Source organism: Leptopilina heterotoma, unplaced genomic scaffold (genome assembly GCF_015476425.1).
Source record: "Leptopilina heterotoma isolate Lh14 unplaced genomic scaffold, ASM1547642v1 Lhet_157, whole genome shotgun sequence".
Lineage (NCBI taxonomy): Eukaryota > Metazoa > Arthropoda > Insecta > Hymenoptera > Figitidae > Leptopilina > Leptopilina heterotoma.
In genome coordinates, this window is record NW_025110871.1 from 700,318 (window position 1) to 722,312 (window position 21,995).

General features: G+C 23.0%; 2 protein-coding genes across 2 annotated transcripts; one reads left to right on the top strand and one right to left on the bottom strand.

The window, feature by feature from the left end:
• Positions 1-1,853: 1,853 nt before the first annotated feature.
• Positions 1,854-8,390, bottom strand: LOC122498677 (palmitoyltransferase ZDHHC23-A). Its single transcript, XM_043606528.1, has 3 exons — positions 7,683-8,390; positions 7,384-7,560; positions 1,854-4,419 (listed from the first exon to the last, which is right to left on the bottom strand). Exons 1-3 carry the CDS (start codon positions 8,210-8,212, stop codon positions 4,227-4,229), a joined length of 900 nt encoding a protein of 299 aa, XP_043462463.1. The 5' UTR covers positions 8,213-8,390; the 3' UTR covers positions 1,854-4,226.
• A 1,221-nt stretch (positions 8,391-9,611) lies between these two features.
• Positions 9,612-20,876, top strand: LOC122498674 (3'-5' RNA helicase YTHDC2-like). Its single transcript, XM_043606524.1, has 8 exons — positions 9,612-9,770; positions 11,165-11,367; positions 11,449-11,642; positions 12,839-14,921; positions 17,413-17,799; positions 17,871-18,121; positions 19,943-20,286; positions 20,370-20,876. Exons 2-8 carry the CDS (start codon positions 11,174-11,176, stop codon positions 20,379-20,381), a joined length of 3,465 nt encoding a protein of 1,154 aa, XP_043462459.1. The 5' UTR covers positions 9,612-9,770; positions 11,165-11,173; the 3' UTR covers positions 20,382-20,876.
• Positions 20,877-21,995: the final 1,119 nt, after the last annotated feature.

Here is a 21,995-nt window from a genome sequence, read left to right on the forward strand (position 1 = left end):
AAAATATTCAAATATTTTCTTTAAAACTTGAAATTTCAATTATAATTCCAAAATTCAATTATTTAAAAAAATAATTAAAGTAAATTGTAAAATTGAATTAATCTCAGAAATTCAATTATTTCTAAAATTATTGTAAAATTTATTTTCAAAATTTTTAAGAAATTCCTTGTAAAAATAAATATTAAATTATATTCTATAAAAATTAGAAAACGATCAAATTTGTTTATAAAAATTTAATTATGTCAATTTTTTAATAAAATTTGTTGAAATATATAAAATTTCTTTCTATAGAATTTAAAAAGTAATTTTTCAGAAATTTAAATACAATTTCTTTAAATAATTCAAAACTATATTTCAAAATTTTTTATTAAATACAATTAAATGCAATACAATTTTAATAAAATTTTACAAAAAGGATTTAATTAAATTTTTTACAACTCTTTAGTAAAATTTTTCGAAAGAATCCAATTATTTTCTTAACTCCTAGTATATGCTTGGAAATAATATTCAATTATTTTTAAAAATAGTAAAATTTTTCGCAAGAATTAAATTATTTCTATAAATAATAAAATTATTCTTCAAAATAATTTAATTAGGATTTTTGAAAAATTTTAATCAAATTCTTCGCAAGAATTTCAATTATTTTCATAAATAATAAAATTCTTTGAAGGAATTCAATTATTTTCATAAATAATAAAATTCTTCAAAGGAATTTAATTATTTTCATTAATAATAAAATTCTTCGGAGCAATTAAATTATTTTTAATTCAATTTTAGTATAATATTTCTCGAAAGAATTCAATTATTTTTTAAAATATTAATTAAATTCAATTATTTTCAAAAATTCTGATAAAATTCTTCGAAATAATTCAATTATTTTTATGAATAATAAAATTTTTCAAAGGAATTCAATAAAGTTTTTAATACAATTTTAATAAAATTTCTCGAAAGAATACAATTATTTTTAAAAATATTAAATAAAATTAAATTATTTTCAACTACAGTTTTGATAAAATTGTTAAGAAAAATTAATTATTTTAAATTTAAATTAAATTAATTTAAATTATTTAATAAAAGTTTTCGTTTGAATCCAATTATTTTCAAAATTTTAAATAAAATTCTTTTAAAACATTAAATAATTTTCAAAAATTATGAATTAATTCTTCAAAATAATTCAATTATTTTTGAAAAAATTGTAAAATTTTTCGCAAGAATTAAATTATTTCTATAAATAATAAAATTATTCACAGAAATTCAATTACTTTCAATACAATTTTAATTAACTTCAATAATGAAATATTTATTATTTTCATTACTTTTTTAATAAAATTTGTTGAATGAATTAAATTATTTTAGAAATCCATTATTTTCAAAAAAAAATTCAAAGAAATTCTTCAAAATAATTTAATTAGAATTTTGAAAAATTTTAATAAAATTCTTCGCAAGAATTTCAATTATTTTCATAAATAATAAAATTCTTTGGAGGAATTAAATTATTTTTAATTCAATGTTAGTAATATTTCTGGAAAGAATAAAATTATTTTTTAAAATATTAATTGAATTCAATTATTTTCAAAAATTGTGATAAAATTCATTTTTATAAAGAATAAAGAATAAAATTCTTTCAAAACATTCGATTATTTTCGAAAATTATGATCAAATTCTTCAAAATAATTCAATTATTTTTGTAAATTGTAAAATTTTTATCAAGAATTCAATGATTTTTATGACATTAATTTGAAAATAATAATAATAATAATTATGTCTAATAATAATATTAAATAACAAAATTACAAAACATATTTTTGCAATCGTCGAATATAAGGAACGTTTTTTTTAAGTATAAATGAAAATTTAGCAATCGATTAGTATTTATTGCAATAATTATACACAATGGCCACTTTATCGCTTTATCACAGTTATTACGATGAAAAATGTTCACATTGTTTCTATAATATATATATATATGTTACCGGTAAAACCCGAAGTCCAGGCATTTTGCGAAATGCCTAGACAAATCGGGAAATACCTAAAATCTTAGGTATTACTCAAATTTCCTAGACATTTTTAGGTATTTTCCGAATTGCCTAGGCATTTTCGTAAATTTCCTAGGCATTTCGCGAAATGCCGAAGTCGATTTAGGCAAATTGAAAAATTTATTGAAACCTTAATTGTGAACATATATTTTTTGCTGGTTATTTGTTGCAGCATGTCAAACTTACGGGATTTTCGCCGTAGATTACGAATCTGTAAGTTAAATTGTCCCATCACGTCTCAATTTTGAGAAAAACGGGGTCCAAGTGTCAAAATATCCCATTTTTAGCACTTTTTGAAGCACTATAAAAAAAAGAACGCGACGTGATAGAAAGCTCAAATATGTCTTAAATGAGAGCTCGAACCCTCAACTTTAAAATCTAAAAACAAAAAACTATGTAGAAATAACTCAAAATTGTGGTGAACAACTTTTTACCGCGTGCGCGCCCATCAGCTATTATTTTAGTTAGCGATCATATAGGGTAAATTAATAAAAAGTTGTTCCCCACAATTTTAAGTTATTTCTACTTGGCTTTTTGCTTTTGGATGTTAAAGTTGAGGGTTCGAGCTCTTATTTAAGACATATTTGAGCTTTCTATCACATCGCGTTCTTTTTTATAGTGCTTCAAAAAGTGCTAAAAATGGCATATTTTGATACTTTGACCCCGTTTTTCTCAAAATTGAGACGTATTCTTGTAGCAATATTTTGTCGAACAGTGTAATAGACTAATAATTTTGTAAACAATCTGTTTACATTAGTATGCGCAGCTTACAAATGATCAACTTTTCATTTTGCCTAAATCGACTTGGGCATTTCGCGAAATGACTAGGTATTTCGCGAAATACCTAGGCAATTTGAGAAATGCCTAAAATTTCTAGGTAAAACTCGAATTTCCTGGCCACTTTTAGGTATTTCCCGATTTGCCTAGGCATTTCGCAAAATGCCTGGACTTCGGGTTTTACCGGTAACATATATATAATATTGTATACATATATATTAAAAGTACACATCAAGGAATCGAAGAAAAATGAGATCACTAAAAAATACATAATTTGCCTGCAATTTTTAATTATATGAGCATCGAAGATTATTATCATATTTTTTTTACAGGTCAAACTATTTAAGACTGTTTTTCTTTAATCATATATTGACAATTTCCTAAATTTACTTATAATCTATATAAATAGTTTCTTTCAATGATATGTGATGAAATGATTTTTAAAATAAAAAAAAATATATTTAAACTTTATTTGTGCTTTTAAATAAGAATTAAATACCACGCAAAGAAGGTTACATTTATTTATAAATATTTATAAAATAATATTTAAAAAATATTATTTGAAAAAAGAAATAAATAAAATTTTTAAATTCGTACAATATTATTAAAATTAATTAATGTGCGTTTCTAGTTAAGTTTTTCAAAAATTTTGAAAGATATTTCTATTAAGCTTTAATGAGAGTTTTAATGAGAGTTTAATGGATGAATTTTATTGATCTCATAATGAGGACGATATATATTACAAATATTACGATGAAATTCCTTACAGTTTTCTATTTCACTTTCATAATCCCATTTTACAATCACATTTTTTTTACTCATATTCATAAAATACTGTTTAAAATATGTGACACGTCTCTTTCTTTCTTTCTTTTTTTCTTCCGTGTGTAAAATTATAAATATTTCTAATTTAATTTACTAATTATAAATTAAAATAAAATCTGTACAAATATTTTTCATTCTTGCTGAGCAGTGGGAAAAAAATTCAAAAAGTGAATTTTTTTAACACCATTTTGGCAAATTAGCTTTCAGCTTATAAAACGAAAAAAAAGACAATAACAGATCCTTAAGAACTTTCAATTTACAGTCTCTATTAGTGAATTAAAAATATATTTTTATACAATTACTAAAAAATAAGTTAAAAACAAATTTTCTCGTTTCGTCGTCTTTTTTTTTAACAGTAAAAAAAATGACTCTCTCTCTCTCTCTCTCTCTCTCTCTCTCTCTTTCTTTTCTAAATTATTTTTCTTTTTGGCCTATTAATCAAATTAGATTTCATCTAAAAAATGGACGAAATCTAATTTTACTTCTGCACAGCTTCGAATTGATAATAAAAAAAATAAACAAAGAGAATTTTAATACGTTGTAATATTAACTATTTGATGGAAAAAAAGTAAACAATTCTTTTTTTCTTCATATTTTACAGCAAAAGAGTCGAGAGACACTCTTTAGCATTCCATCGTCACAACGGCTCTCCATTCCCAGGTTACGACGTTCGTTGGACGTTGTCCCAAGATATATCAACCAAAGGTGATAAAATAGATAACATGTTATGACTAGACCAACAATTAAACTGTAGATTGACGAAATAAAGCACACAGCAATACTGTAATTAAAAACAATGGAAATTTTATCTTTATTCTTTTATCAAAATAATTAGAATAAATTGATAAATTACCTATTTACTCGAATTGTTAATTATAAAATAAGATAATTTTTTAAATTTTACTTTTATTTCTATCAGAAGATAAAAGCGTAAACTAGTAATTAAAGGAACTTTTATCATTATAAAGTCATTGGCTATGAATTAAAAATAAATGATTCAGGCCCAATTTTGTTAAATAAATATTTTCCACGGGGAATAAAATTTAAAAAATTCAAAATTGAAAACCTTCTGATACTTATTTAATATAATTTCTAAAAATTTACAACACCAAAAAAATTCCATTATTTTCTATAATTTTTAAATAAATTTCATCTATAAATCAATTACATATTTTCAATAATTTTCCGAAAGTTCTTCAAGAATACAATTATTTAAATACAAAAATTCAATTTTTTGTTGTAATAATAATTGTAACTGTAAAACTAATTAAGTTATATTTTTTTTTCAAAAAATTACAGGGTTGCCACAAAAATTGAATTTTGTTTCTCCCTGATTTCCAGACAAAATTTAGACTTTTTTCCTGATCTTGAAGAATATTTTGATTCATTCTAAAAATGATTATATACTCAAAAAAAAAAAATTCTATTACATTTATTACGAATTTTTAACTAAAATTCTTCTTTAAATCAATTATATTTAATAATTTTTGATAAAATTCTTTTGAGAATTTTTAAATTCATTTGTATTCTATTTTACGAAATTTCGATTATTTGGAAATTCTTCAATTTATTAAATATAGGTATATTAGAAAATAAAAACTTAAAATAATTTTCAAAGAAATTCAATTAAACTTTTTCAAAAAATTAATTTTACAGAATTGTTAGTCAAAAGTATGAAAAATTCAGATTTTCAAAGATTTTAATTTGAAACCTTTAAAAAATTCAAGCTCTAATTCTCTTAATATTTAATTATAATCTAAAATTTTAAGTGAAATTCATTTTGAAATCAATTTCTATTAGAAAATTCTACCTACGAGAATTCAATTATTTAAATACAAAAATAAATATTTTATTGAATTCTTTTGACGAATTTTAATAAAATTTTTAAGAAGAATTAAATTTTTTGAGAAATTCGATTAAATTTGTGTTAAAAATAATTGAAAGTCTGAGATGAGTTTTATTATTTATGAAAATAATTGAAATTCTGCGACGAGTTTTATTATTTATGAAAATAATTGAATTTCTAAAAAGAATTTTATTAGTTTTTGAAAATGTTTAAATTTCTGCGAATAACTCTATTATTTATGACGATATTTTAATTATTGTCTAGAATTTTATTTATTTGTAAATAATTGAATTTCTGCGAAGAATTTTATTAAAATTTTGGAAAATAATTTAATTCCTTCTAATAATTTTATTATTTATATGAAAATAATTTATTCTTGCCATGAATTTTTTTACTTTTTAAAAATGTTTGAATTTCTGGGAAGAATTTTATTATTTATGACGATAATTGAATTCTTGTCTACAATTTTATTAAAGTTTTTGTAAATAATTGAATGTCTGGGAAGAATTTTATTAAAATTTTTGAAATTACTTTAATTTCTGAGATGAATTATTTTAACATTCTTGCAAACCATTGAATTCTTTCAAGAATTTAAGCAACATTGTATTAAACATAATTTAATTCTCATAAAGAATTTTATAAAAATTCTTGACAAGAATTTTACTTAAATTTTTTGAAAATAAGTGAATTCAATCAGTGAATTTTTAAAGATTTTAATTTAAAACCTTTTGAAAATTCAATTATTCCAATTATAATCTGAAATTTTAAATGAAATTCATTTTTAAATCAATTAATAATTGAATTCTTGAGACGAATTTTATTAAAATTTCTTTTTAAATAATTGAATTCTTTTGTGAAATTTTATTGAAATAGTAGACATTGAAAATAATTGAATTTTGACAAAATTTATTAAAATTATTTTCAAAGAAATTGAATTGTAACAAAGAATTTCATTAAAATTTTTGAAAATAATTTAATTCTTTGCAAAAATTTATTTAAAAATGTATTGCAAATATAGGCAAAGGTTTTTAAAATAATTGAATTCTCTTGATAAATTTGAATAAAATTTTTAAGAATAATTTTATTTTTCGTGAAATTTAATGAAAATTGTATTAAAAATAATTGAAATTCTTCGATGAGTTTCTTTTTTTTATGAAAATAATTGAATCCCTTTATGAAATGTTATTATTTATGAAAATAATGAAATGTTTTTTGCGTAGAATTTTATCAAATTTTTTTTTTAAATAATGGAATTCTTTTGAAAAATTTTATTAAAATAATAAATATTGAAAATTATTTAATGGAGGAAAGTTTTTGAAAATAATTAAAATTTTATCAAGAATTTTATTAAAATTTTTGAAAATAATTGAATTTTTGAGAAGAGTTTTACTACTTTTGAAAATAATTGAATTTCTGAGAAGAATTTTACTAATTTTGAAAATAATTGAATTTCTGCAAGAATTTGTAATTGCTTGAAAATTCAATTTGTTTTAGTGTTTTTTTAACTAAAAAAATCTACTTATGAAAATTGTAAACGCAACTCTTTTAAAATTGCATTAATTTTGAAATATTTAAGTAAAATTATTCATTTAAATAATTTATAAGTCATTATTTTATGATAGGTCTTCAAGAATTAAGTTATTTGAAAAGAACTTATTTTCAGAAATAGAAAAAATTGAATGTTTTGTATTAGAATTTGTGGTAATTTCGTAGTTTATGAGGCAAACTAGGCAAACAGAAAAGACACAAAAATTCAGAATTTTCTTATGAACTGTATAACTTAATTTTTTCCAGTTACTTTTAATAAAAATTTCTGACTTTTCCCTGACTTCCCTGACCTATGGCAACTCTGATAATAATTATTATCGAAATAACAGAAAATGAATTAAAAATACGTACTCTATTTCTTGATAGACATCACTGCAATCATCTGGCAGTAAAACAGTTCCAATTAAAATAAACGGATGACATACGGAGGTCATTGTTAAATTTGAACCATATATAAAAGCAATCGCTGAAAAAAATAGGCATGCCAGATACCATCGTAAATTACTGGCACCTATACAGCAATCCAACCTGAAATGAAACATTTTTTTCTTTCTTTAAAACCTAAACATCAATAATTATAAAGAAATTTCAATCATTTTACATTAAGATTTGCAAATGAGAAAATAGTTTTAAAAAAATGAATAATTCACCATTTGCAATGATATTCACGTCCAAGAATGCACGTTTGACAAAGACGACAATGAAATCCTTTTGGTGGTGTGCGTCGTCTACAACTAGGACATAATTCACCACTTCCTTCACCGAGTTCTAAACCCTGAACATAATTTCCATCTTGAATAAATTGATCGGCCAATAAACGTGTTTTATAGCCAAACGCTAAACCACTGACAACACAAATCATAAATATAAAATTTTCCTCCGGTAAAATTTCAAGCAATGGCACAACACTCAATTCAAAGACAAGCATCATCATAAGCACACTCGTCACTGTCCAGATAAAAAAAAATTTTGTTCTCAATATAAATCGAAGGAAATTATGATGTAAATAATAAATAAGCGGTGGTGTTATTAAAAATATTGCAACGGTACATAATAATGATTGTGCAGCAATTATTGTTAATATTGGTATCATAAAAATCGGTATCACGGCATCGATGGAAATTTGTTTAGCACCACCATTCCATGCACAATGATTACGAAATCTTTCCCAAACAATCATTTTTTCATTTGTTATTGGAAAAAAAAAATTTTTTTTTTAAGTACCGAAAAAGAAATTATTTTTATTTCAAGTATTATGACATTAAGATTTTTTTTTCTCTTAATAAACAAAGCGGCAAAACGACACGACGATCAGAGGACAAATGATTTATATTATAGTTGTTGCAGGGTTAGGTATCATGATCTAACTATACAAGGTCCCGCCACACGCACCTAAAAAAAACTCGACCAATCAGACCATGACGGCCAGTTGCTTGCTTTACCCGCGCACTTTTAAATGAAACTAATGCACAGAAGTACAAGATTGAAAACTTATATTATTAAATTATGTTGTAATATAATTTATTTATTAAGTTTAGAGAAAATGTATTATATTTTATTATATTTATTATAAGAATATTATTTATAATGTTATATAATTTTATTTTTCATTATTTAATATTTTTGAGTTAATTTTTTTATTATAAATTTTTGAAATTTAAAATTATAAATGAAATTTAATAAAAATAATAATTTAATATTAATTATTATATTATATTATTATAATAATATTATTATTATTTTTATTATTATTATTATTATTACTAATAATAATAAAAAAAATAATTATTATTATTAAAATTTTAGTTGTCAGAATTATTTTCTTCAAGAATTTATTTAAAAAACCCTTTAATTAATCTTTTGTAAAAAATTATTAATTCATTAACATTGTTGTGTTGAGCAATACTGTTATATAGAATATATATTTTCATTATGTACATTACTTTATTATATACACTTATTTTTTATATTACAATGTATCATACTTATATATAGATATCATTTAATAATTTTTATTTAAAATAAAGTATAAATAGTTCATAAAAATTTGAATAATTGTAATTTACTACGCATTCATAATTATTAGTAATTTCATGAATTAAATATTACATTAAATGTATTTCAAACATTATTATTCATAAATTATATTTATATTACATATTTCTATATTATACATTATTTATTTATTTATTTATAACAAAAAAATATACACCAAAAAGGCAAAAAATGATCAATTTGATTTTTTCCCTATAAATATATTAGTTTAAAATTTCAAAAGTTGCCGGCAATACGCTAATACCACGCCCACATCACAAGCAACCAATGAGCAACTGGCCGTGTCGCAGTTCCCGCAAAAGTAGGACCGAGATCGGCTAGACCTTTTAGTTGTTAGATCATGTTAGGTATGTGATAACTTTCCAAAAAAAAGTCAACAACGCCACTTTGGACAAATGAACAAAATGAGACAAATGAATCGAGCTTTAGGTTGCTTTTGCTATTTTTTTATTGTGATTTGCACCTTAATTGTAAATTCCCCAATCCCCACTCTGCTTTTATTTATGATTACTCTATCGGTAATTATTGACACTATTGACACGGAACAGAATTGTTTAGTGTTTATTATAAAAAGAAAAATGTTTATAATCTTTAAAGGAATAAGAAAAACAAATTAGAACATTTTAAACAAGAAAATAACATAGTTTAATATTTCTCTGAAAGTAACTAATGTTTAATAAGTGGTAAGTTCAAGTTTTTCTAATTATAAGTGTAAATATTTTCATTATTGTTTGAGTAACAAATGACAAGCTTTTTAACAACAGCATTGTTACTTGTCAAGCAACAATGCTAAATTTTAACCAAAATATAATAATTTAGCATTTTTGAATATTTAAAATCGATTCATAATATTGCAACTGAATTGCAATGCAAAAATTAGACGAAATAAATTTTCAATTTCTTGGTTATGTAAATCAGTTATTTTTCTTTAATGAATTAAATTTTGACCATTGCAAGGCATTACAGTTGGTTCCCTTCTCCCCTTTTCTTCCCTTATTACAATTTTATCACCTTTTTTACCTTTTTTGCCGATTTGTCACCTTTTTCCCATTTTATGCTGATTTGTCCCCTTTTTCACCTTTTTTTTTTAATCAAAGATAAACAAGTTTTTCTTTTTATGAAATTTTTTTCAAAGTGTTAATCATAAAATTCAGATTAATTTGTCGAGGAATTTTTTTAAAACTAAAAAAATTTGAATTTTGGAGAAGTTTTGAAATGATTTTAAAAATCAATTATTTTCAAAAGTAATAAAATTCTTCGCAGAAATACAATTATATTACAAAAATTTTAAAGAAATTCTCGTCAAAATTTCAATTCTCTTTATAAATAATAAAATTCTTCTTTAAAATTCAATTTTATTTTGAAAAATTTTAATAAAATTCTTATCAGAATTTCAATTATTTTAAAAAGTTTTAATAAAACTCTTGAAATTTCAATTATTTTCAAAAATTATTATTAATTATTTAAAAAGAAATTTTAATAAAATTAGTAAAACATTAATTATTTTTAAAAATTTTGATAAAGTTCTTCATAAGAATTCAAATTTCAGAAATATTAAATTATTCATTAAATTATTTATTTTTATATTTAAATAATTGCATTCTCGTATAGAACTTTCTAATAAGAATTGATTTAGAATTAAATTAAATAAAATGATTAAAGTTTTGAATAATTTTATTTATAAATTTCGAAGAAAAAAATGATTGAATTTTGAAAGAATTCCTTTTGTAATTTTTTAAAATAGTTAAATTTCAAAAATTGCGTTAACATTGAAATTATTTGAAATATTTTAATTCCTGTAGACAAAATAAATAGGTATTTAAAAATTTATTTAAAAAATTTATTCTACTTTTGAATGTAATTAAGAAATTATAAAAAAATTTGGTTGTTAAGTTTAATTTTTCGATAGATGCTTTTTTACTACTTTTTTTCTGTCTTTAAGCTACTTTTTTAAAATTAATTATTGAAAAAATAATCCCTTAAAAAGATAAAAATTTAAATTTATTAATTAGTTAATTTAGCTAAATTCGTGTTTTTTGATTTAATTTTATCATTTAAATATTATTAATTCTTGAAGAGTTTCATCATGTCACGGCGAAAAAATCAGAGACGCCGTAATATCGGCGAAGACACAAGAATAGCTGTGAATTTGACAATCAAGAAACTTCTGAATAATGCTGATCAAAAGGAATTGGAATTTCCCTCGTCATATACAGCCGAGGAAAGAGCGTATATTCATGAACTCGCCAAAGATCTTGGCTTAAAGTCAAAAAGTCGTGGGTAAGTTTTAAAAAAAGGAGAAAAATTGTTTTCTTTCTCTAATATTAAAATTGATTAATTAAAAGAATTAATTATTTTCAGAAAAGGGGCCAATCGATTTTTAACAGTTTATAAACGAGAAGGTTCATCAATAGTGCAAGCTGATGCTGTAATAAAATTACAAAAAGCTTCGAAACAAGGAATTTACAGTCTAATTGATAAATTTCCGTTAGACAACAAAGAACGTCGAGATTTATTGCCACCAACCGAAAGAGAGCGAACCGTAGACTCAGAAAGTGAGTTTTATTAATTTATCAAAAGTTTAATTTTAAATATATCAGGGTTGCCACGCAACCTGTAAACCTGTAAAACTCATTGAATTCCTCGGAAGAATTTAATTTTTTAAAAATTTTTTAACACATTTCGAAGATATTTAATTTTTTTTCTAAAATTTTAATAAATCCTTCGAAAAAATTCAATTATTTTTATGAATAGTAAAATTCTTCGCAAGAATTCAATTCATTTTATATAAATATTTCCATAAATTTCAACTATTTCCTAAAATTTTAATAAATTTTTCGAAACAAATCAACTATTTTTATAAATACTAAAATTCTTTTTAGGAATTAAATTATTTTTAATCTAATTTAAATAAAATTACACGAGAGAATTTAATTATTTTGAAAAATTTCCATAAAATTAAATTTCAACAAAAATTTAAAATTCTCTAAAAATAATTCAATTATTCTTAAAATATTTTTAAAAAACTATATAAAAATTAAATTACTTTCAATGCAATTTTTAAATATATTCTTCAAAAAAATTTGAAAGAATTAAATTATTTTCAAAAATTATTAAAATTATTGTGATGAATTTCAATTATTTTGAATATACTTAATTTTATTAATAAAATTCTTTAAAGAAAATCAATTGGTTTCGAAACAACTTTAACTGAATTTCTCGAAAAAATTTAATTATTTTCAAATATTTCAAACATTTAATTATTTTTTAAAATTTTAATGAATTCTTCGAAACATTTCAATTATTTTCATAAATAGTAAAATTCTTCGCAATAATTCAATTATTTTTATAAATAGTAAAATCCTTTGCAGTAATTCAATTCTTTTTTAAACAAATTTTAATAAAATTCCTCCAAAGAAACATTTTTTTTGAGTATCTAATAATTTTTAGAGTGAATCAGAATATTCTTTACGGTCAGGGAAAAAGTTAGAATTTTGTCTGGAAATCAGGGAAAAAGAAAATTAAATTTTTGTGGCAACTCTGATTAAAATCGAATTATTTTTTAAAAAATTTTATAAAAGCTATATATGATAAAAAATTTGAATTATAATATGCAAGTTGTATATAAACAAATAAATTTTTGTCCCCTTTTTAAAGAAAAAAAAATTCTCCTTTTCATTTTTTTTTTTGAGGAAAAAAGGTACTGTGATGCCTGTAATTTTTAATACCTATTTCTTTTTTTTCATTTCAGGTAAAGATTTAACAACAAAAATGTTGAGCCGCCTAAATAATAGTATTCCACAAGTTCCCCATTTACGAACAAACATGGAAATTGTGAATTTTCGCAATTCATTAACGGTGAATACGAAAAAAAATGAAATTCTCCGTGCAATTAGTACAAATCAAGTTGTTATAATATCAGGTGAAACTGGTTGTGGTAAAACAACGCAAATACCGCAATACATTTTGGAGAATTGTCAACAAAGAAATCAAAGTTGTCGAATAATTTGCACTCAACCAAGAAGATTATCCGCCGTATCGGTTGCCGAACGTGTTGCATTTGAGAGAGATGAGAAAATTGGCCAAACAATTGGCTATCAAATACGTTTAGAAAGTCGTGTAGCGCCAAAAACATTGCTCACTTATTGTACAAATGGTGTTCTTCTAAGAACATTAATGGGCGGTGATTCAGCATTAACAGTAATCACACACATTATCGTTGATGAAATTCACGAACGCGATAGATTTTGTGATTTTCTTCTAATTACGTTGAAAGATGCATTGGCAAAATATCGTTCATTGAAATTAATTCTAATGAGTGCGACAATTGATACGAATATATTTACAAAATATTTTAATAATTGTTCGGTAATTAATGTTCCGGGACGAATGTTTGATGTTGATCAATATTTTCTCGAGGATGTTTTAAATAAAACCGGGTATATGTCAAAGGAAATGTTAATAAAAAAAAAGGAGTTAATGACAAAGAAGGATCAGCAAAAAGTATTGGATTTATGGACACAAAAGATGCCACAGAATTTTGAAGCTGGGGCATCGAATGCAAGAGCTGTTTTACCATTGCCAATTGCGGGTAAACAGGGTGAGCTGATACAGGAGAAAATTGAACTTGAACCATGGCTGAAGGAGGAGATGGATAAGGCAATATCCGAAGCATGGTTACAAGGTGGTGACGATCAATTTACACAACTTTTGCATCTCATTCTCTCGGAGAATGTTTCGGTTGATTATCAGCATACAATGACGTCCGTTACTCCATTAATGGTTGCTGCTGGTCGTGGTTGTTTGAATACAACCGAACAACTATTGATGCTTGGGGCAAATTTGAAAATACGTGCCAGTAACGAATGGACGGCTCTCGATTGGGCGAAAATGATGAAACAAACGGAATGCGCTGAATTAATTGAGGCTTACATGAAGACATTTGATTGCTATCAGCATGATAGTGAAACTTTACAAAAAGACGTTTCACTTTCAATGGAGGATAAAATGCTGCTCGACATCTATCATCATTCGTTCAACGACGAAAATGTTGATTACAATGTTATACTTGCCCTCGTTTCGCATATTCATCTAAAAATGCCACCTGGTTCGATACTCATATTCTTGCCGGGTTACGATGACATTGTAACAATGAGGGATAAAATTAACAGCGAAGCAAAATTGAATCAAGGTCTTCGTATTAATTTATTTATTCTTCATTCGAACATGCAGACGAATGATCAGAAGAAAGTATTCAAACCATCAATTCAAGGTTGTAGGAAAATTGTCCTATCGACGAATATTGCGGAAACGAGTATAACAATTGATGATATTGTTTATGTGATTGATTCTGGGAAGGTGAAAGAAAAATCGTTTGACGCAATATCCGGTGTTTGTATGTTGAGGTCCAATTGGATTTCACAAGCTTGCGCTAAGCAACGCAAGGGACGAGCTGGAAGATGTCAAAAGGGTATTTGTTTTAGACTCTTCTCATCGACTCGTTATAATAATATGCTACCCCATCAGACGCCGGAGATTTTAAGATTGCCACTTCAGGAATTGTGTTTATTTACGAAGCATTTGGCACCACCGAATACGCCGATTGCTGAATTTCTCGAGAGGGCTATTGATCCACCGTCAAATGTTGTGACAAGAAATGCTGTACAATTATTGAAAACAATTGATGCTTTAGATCCGTGGGAGGATTTAACGGAACTTGGTAATCATTTGCTTGATTTACCAGTTGAGCCACGTCTTGGAAAAATGCTACTCTATGCTGTTGTTCTCAAATGTTTGGATCCGATTCTAACAATTGTTTGCAGTCTGGCTTATAAGTATGACATTTTTCTATTTTTATACATTTAATTTGATTTTTTTCTTTTCCTCAAGGTCCTCTAAAATCAAACCTCTTGCTTCATCGTCAATTCTCTTTTAGGAAAATATGTTACAAAATTATCAAGATGCATTTTTAAACCATTCTATTTACAAAAAACATCTGACAATTTGGATTTTTAAAATACGACATAAGGTTTATAATCATTGACATTGCAATTCAGGGAAAAGACAAGGAAAGTAGAATTGGTCAGGGAAATCAGGAAAAAATCAAAGTTTAGTAAAAGTACGGGAAAAAATTGAATTTTTAAAATTTATAAGAAAACTCTGAATTTTGGTGATTTTTTTTGTTTGCCTCATAAAATATGAAAATAACTACGAATTCAAATACAAAGCCTTCAATTTTTTGTATTTCTGCCATTAATTTCTTTTTAAATAACTTTATTCTTCAAGAATAAAATAAAATTATCATAAAATTATTATTACTTAGAAATTATTTAATGAATAATTTTACTTGAACGATTAAAAATTAATTGAATTTTAAAAGAGTTGCGTTTACAATTTTCATAAATGAACTTCAAAAAGGTTTTCCTTTAAAATTTTATAAAATTTAAAGTTTTGAATGAATTTAAATAGAAAAGAACTTATATTTATGAAAAATTTCAATAATTCAAATTCTTCTGCAATTAGTTAAATTTTTTAATATATATTTAATTAATTATTAAAAATAATGGATTTACAGAAGAATTCTAGTTAAAAATACTAAAAAAAATTAAAATTTTGGAGAAGTTACAATAAATTATTGCGAAAATTCAATTATTTTTAAAAGTATAATAAAATTCTTCGCAGAAATTTAATTAAGTTCAAAAATTTATAAAAATTCTCGTCAAAATTACAATTATTTTTTTGGAAATAATAAAATTCTTTTACGAAATTCAATTATTTTCAAAAATTTTACTAAAATTCCTGGCAAAATTTCAATTACATATTTTCAAAAAAAAATTTTTTTAATTCAATTATTTTCAATTAATCTACTATTATTATCACTTATTTTCAAAAATTTTTTTAGTAAAATTCTTCACTGGAATTTAACTGCTTTAAAATATTTTAATAAAATTATTCACAGAAATTCAATTAGTTAAAAAAAATCTTAATAAAATTCTACGCAACAATTTAATTATTTTCACAAATAATTAAAATTTCACAGTAATTCAATTATATTTACAAATTTTTTATAATTTTTTTCTCAATAATTCAATTATTTTCATAAATAAAATTTTTTTACATGGATTCAATTATTTTCATTGATAATGAAACTCGTCGCATAGAATTTCAATTATTTTTAATTCAATTTTAATTTAATATTTCCAAAATTTAAACGCAATTCTTATAGAAATAAATAAATTATCTTGATAAATATCAAAATGCTTCACAGAAATTCAATTGTTTTCAAGAATTTTAATAAAATTCTTTAAAAAATTCAGTTACTTTCATAAATAAATGAATAATCAAAATTAACCAGGATTTCAATTATACATAAATTTTTTATAAATTTTTTTACTATAATTAAATTATTTTTATTACTAATAAAACTGTTCTCAGGAGTTTAATTGTTTACATAAATAATACAACTCGTCGCACAATTTTAATCAAATTCCTCGAAAAATGTGATTATTTTTAAACATTTTATTAAAATTCGTCAAAAGAATTCAATTATTTAAAAATTTATTGATAAAATACATTATGAGAATTCAATTTTAACAAACATTTAATTATTTAAATTGTTTATTTTTGAATTTAAATAATTGAATTCTCGTAGAATTTTGTAATAAAAATTGATTGAAAAGAATTTTCGAATAATCGATTTAATATATTTTTTAAAATATTTGAATTCTTGCATCGAATTTTATTACATGTTTTTTAAATAATTTAATTATTTTGAGAAATTTTACTACTTGTAAAAATAATTGAATAATCTTGCGAAGGATTTTATTAGGATTTTTGTAAATTGTTAAATTTTTTTTTTGAAACATTTTATGGTAATTTAAATTAAATAATTTTTAGAGTGGATCAGAATATTCTTCAGGGTCAGGGAAAAAGTTAAAATTTTGTCTGGAAATCAGGGAAAAACAAAATTAATCATTTGTGGCAACCCTGAACAAGAATTCCGGAATTGGGAATGAAATTCGCAAATAGTATTTGCCAATTTGAATTTTTTAAAATCTTATCTAAGAATTGTGACCCCAAAAAAATCCGCTAATTGATTTTAAAGCATTGGTTAAAAATTATCGTAATTCTTCTTTCTGTCTTATATCCATTTAGTCCTTTAGCTCCATTAGATTTAAATCTTGTGAAATGGGAAATGGAAATATGTTCAAAAAAAAAAAATATCTTTGCCTTGTATTTTATTTATTCGAATATTATTAGACATGATGTAAATTTGAGATCGCAAAATAGGTATATTATTTGTAAATAATTTTTTTTTCCTCGAAGGGATCCGTTTCTTCTGCCTAATCAACCTTCGCAAAAACGAGCGGCATTGTTAGCTCGTAAAAAATTTGCCGCTGGTACATATTCAGATCACATGGCAGTGTTAAGAGCCTTTCAAAATTGGCAAAACGCTAGAGCAAATGGATGGGAACGGATATTCTGCGAGAAGCATTTTATCTCCTCGGCTGTGATGGAAATGGTGGTTGGTATGCGAACACAACTTCTTGGACAGCTCAGAGCGTCTGGATTCGTAAGAGCCAGGGGTCCTGGTGATATTCGTGATTTAAACACTAATTCGGAGAATTGGGCAGTCATCAAAGCGGCTCTAACCGCTGGTCTCTATCCAAATATCATTCGAGTTGATAGAGAACATTTTCAATTGCGAACCCAGTATGTATTTAAAATTTATCGGTTATTATAATAAATCTTATTTACTTAATTACTGAAATTTTCAATTTTAGAAAAGAGGTTAAAGTTTATTTGCATCCTTCGTCAACTGTTGGAGATTTTCCCCGATCGCCAAGAACAACATCAGCGCAAGCACGTTCTGCCGTTGTCGAATCACTGCCGTGCGATTGGATGATTTATGAAGAGATGAGTCGCTCCGGTCGTTTTTGTCACGTGAGAACTGTTACTCTAGTGAATCCAATAAGTATCGTTCTATTCAGCGGTCCTGCAAGATTACCAATGGATGTTATCAACGAAGCTGAAAGTAAATTCCAAAAATTATCTTAATTTCATCATTTACCATTAAATTTAATTAAATTCCTCATTCAGGTTAAGTGTCCGTAAAAGTCAGTTTTTTTTAAAAAAAATCCTTAAAGTTCAGTAATTTGATAGAAAATAGACGAAAAGTTTGTAAATTGTACGATATAATTTGGAAAATTTTTAGAGAAATTGCAGAAATTCAATTATTTTCAAAAGTAATAAAATTCTTTTGCAGAAATTCAATTATTTTCAAAAGTAAATAAAATTCTTTTGCAGAAATTCAATTAAGTTCAGAAAATTTTTAAAAATTCTTGTCAAAATTCAAATTATTTTTAGAAATAATAAAATTCTTCTCCGAAATTCAATTATTTTCGTAAAAATAAAATTCTTTTGCATAAATTCAATTAAGTTCAAAATTTTTTTTTAAATTCTCATCAAAATTTCAATTATTTTTAGAAATAATAAAATTCTTCTCCAAAATTCAATCATTTTCAAAAATTTTAATAAAATTCTTGGGGAAATTTTAAATGTTATTTTCATAAATTTTCCCCAATTCAATGATTTTTAATATTTACTATTTTCATAAAATTTTCCAAAAGAATACAATTACTTAAAAAAAAATTTAATAAAATTCTACGCAAACATTTAATTTTTTCCATAAAATAATAAAAATTTCACAGGAATTCAATTATTTACAAATTTTTTTTTTATACATTTTCTTCTAAATAATTCAATTATTTTCATAAATAATAAAATAATTACTGGGATTTAATTATTTTTGAAAATAAAATTCTTTTTTTATTTTTGTAAATAATAAAACTCAATGCGGAATTTTTTATTTTCTAATATATTGAAGAATTTTTCAAATAATCGAAATTTCAGATAAAATTGAATTGTAAACAAATGAATTTGAAAATTCTTAAAGAACTTTTTCAAAAATTATTAAAAATAATGGATTTATAGAAGAAATTTAGTTAAAAACACTTTTAAAAAAATTAAATAAGAGTATTAAATAAAAATAAAATAAATAATATTATATAAACTTCTTCTTAGGGATTCAATTATTTTCAGAAATAATAAATCTCATCGCAGAATTTCAATTGTTTTTAATACAATTTTAATTTCAATTCTGTTGAAATTAGTTGAATTTTTTAATATGTATTTAATATTATTTCTAAGATTTAAACGCAATTCTTAGAAAGAAATCAATTATCTTGATAAATAATATCAAAATTCTTCCCCAAAATTCAATTGTTTTCAAGAATTTTAATGAAATTCTTTGCAAAATTCAATTATTTTCAAAAATGTTTAAAAAAATTGTCCACATTTCAATCATCTTTCAATTCTTCGACAAAATTTAATTATTTTTTCAGGAATTTTAATTAAATTCTTTGTAAAATTCAATCACTTTCATAAATAACAATATAAATGATGAGAATAAAATTATTTTCAAGAGCAATAACATTATTTCAGAAATTCAATTATTTTCAAAAATTAAAAACAAATACTCGTCATGATTTCAATTATCTTTATAAACCAGCAAAATTCTTCGCTAAAATTCAGTGATTTAAAAAAAAATTTATTAAAATTCAACGCAAACATTTAATTCTTTTCATAAAATAATAAAAAATTTCCCAGGAATTCAATTATTTGCAAATTTTTTAAATAAATTTTCTTTTAAATAATTCAATTATTTTCATAAATAATAAAATAATAATTGAATTGAAATGATGAAAATAATTTTGAAAATGTTAGAGTAACAATATTATTGTAAAATTTATTTAAAATAATGATTTTATCATTCTAAAACTAAATCCTTTTCCAGCATTGCCAGAGAGTGAATCGGATTCAGAAGTAGAGGAAGGACAAGAGGGAACGACAATTTTGAAATTAGACGACTGGGTCGTTTTTAAATTGGATCTTGAGTCAGCGCAATTGATTTTGCATTTAAGACAAAAGTGGAATGCTCTCTTTTTGCGACGAATGAAATTTCCAAATAAAACACTTTCACAACAAGATGAGCAAGTTATTAAAACAATTGTTTCCGTTCTAACGAATCAAGAGCAGGCGCATGGTCTTCAACAACCATCGGGCATTGGACAAAGACCACGACCACTTATTGTTGATTATTATCCAGTCAATGCGAGAAGATTCGACGAATATGAAGAAGTGAGTAAAATAATAAATTTTCCCTTATAAAAAAAAAATTAATATTTTATTCATATTATATTACTAATTGTCTTTTATTTCAGCGTAATTTTTAATTTGCATCCATCAATACAAGTTGTAAGAAATTTTGATATATGTAAAAAGAAAATTTTCAAAATACTTGAATAGAAAAAAGTACTGATTTTATTATCGTTGTTCCACGTTATTGCGATTCTAATATTATTGAGAGAATGTTTTTAACGCGTGAATTTAAATTTAAAAAAACTGCACAACTTTAGAGTGATACGTACTTTACTTTTAGATGAATATACTTACTTTTATTTTTTACAACTTTAGAGTGATTCTTTAATTATATTTCATACTTACAAAATAAGAAGAATCAAAAATGAATGTTTCAAATTTTTGATTATTATTATATTCTTTTCTAAATGTGATACTTGGTTAAATATTGTTAAATTTTGCATAATTACATATTTATATGTTTGAATTAAATCTCATCAGCATGATAGAGTGAATGAAAATTTTAAGTAATTTAATATTTTTTCTTAAAATGTTATTTATTTGCCAATGAATAAAGAATAAATTATTAAATTAAATTTTGGGAAAAGTTGTTTTCTTTAAATCCTATGGTTCATTAATATAAAAATTATAATATATAAAATAATAATATAAAAATCATTAATATAAAAATATCAAAAAATACGCCAATTTAGTATTTTAATAAAATTCTCGAGAATTCAATTATATTAAAAAATTTTGATAAAATGCTTTCTAAATTTGAAGTATTATAATAAATAAATTGATCATAGAATACAATTATTTTCGTAAAATATAACATTCTTTCTAGGAATACAATTATTGACAAAAATGTTTAGAAAAATCTTTGAATCAATTAAATTATTTTTGTAAGAAATAAAATTCTTCGAAGCAATTCAATTATTTAAGAAATTTTAATAAAATTCTTCCGAAGAATTCAATATTCTTTTCAATAAAATTCTTCAAAGGAATTCAATTATTAAAAAAAAAATTTAATAAAATTCTTCGTCAGATTTCAATTATTTTCAATTTTTTAATGAAATTTCTCGATGGATTTAAATTACATTTTCAAAAAGTTTATAAAAATTCTGAGAAATTCAATTATTTTAAAAAAATTTGAATAAAATTCTTCACAAGAAATTAATTATTTTAATAAATAATAATATTTTTCTCCGGAATTCAAATATTTTCACAAATAAAATTTCTTTACAGGAATTCAATTCTTTAAAAAAAATGTTTAATAAAATTCGTTGCAAGAATTCAATTATTTTCATAAATATAAAAAAATTTGTCGTAGAATTTCAATTATTTTTTATACAATTTTAAATAAAATGATAGAAAATTGGATTTATTCTTAAAATCTTTCTTTCAATTCTCCAAAAGAATTTAATTATTTTTAAAGATTTTGATAAAATTCTTCATAAAAATTCAATTTTAAGAAATACATATTTAATTATTTAATAAATTATTTATCTTTGTATTTAAATAATTGAATTCTCGAAAAATTTTCTAATAAAAATTGATTAAAAAATGAATTTTACTTAAAATTTAAAATTATAATTGAATTTTGTAAAGGGTTTCAAATTGAAATCTTGGAAAATTTGAATTTATAGTTACAATATTCCTATGACATAAAATAATGATTTTATCACTAAAACATTTTTAATTATTTT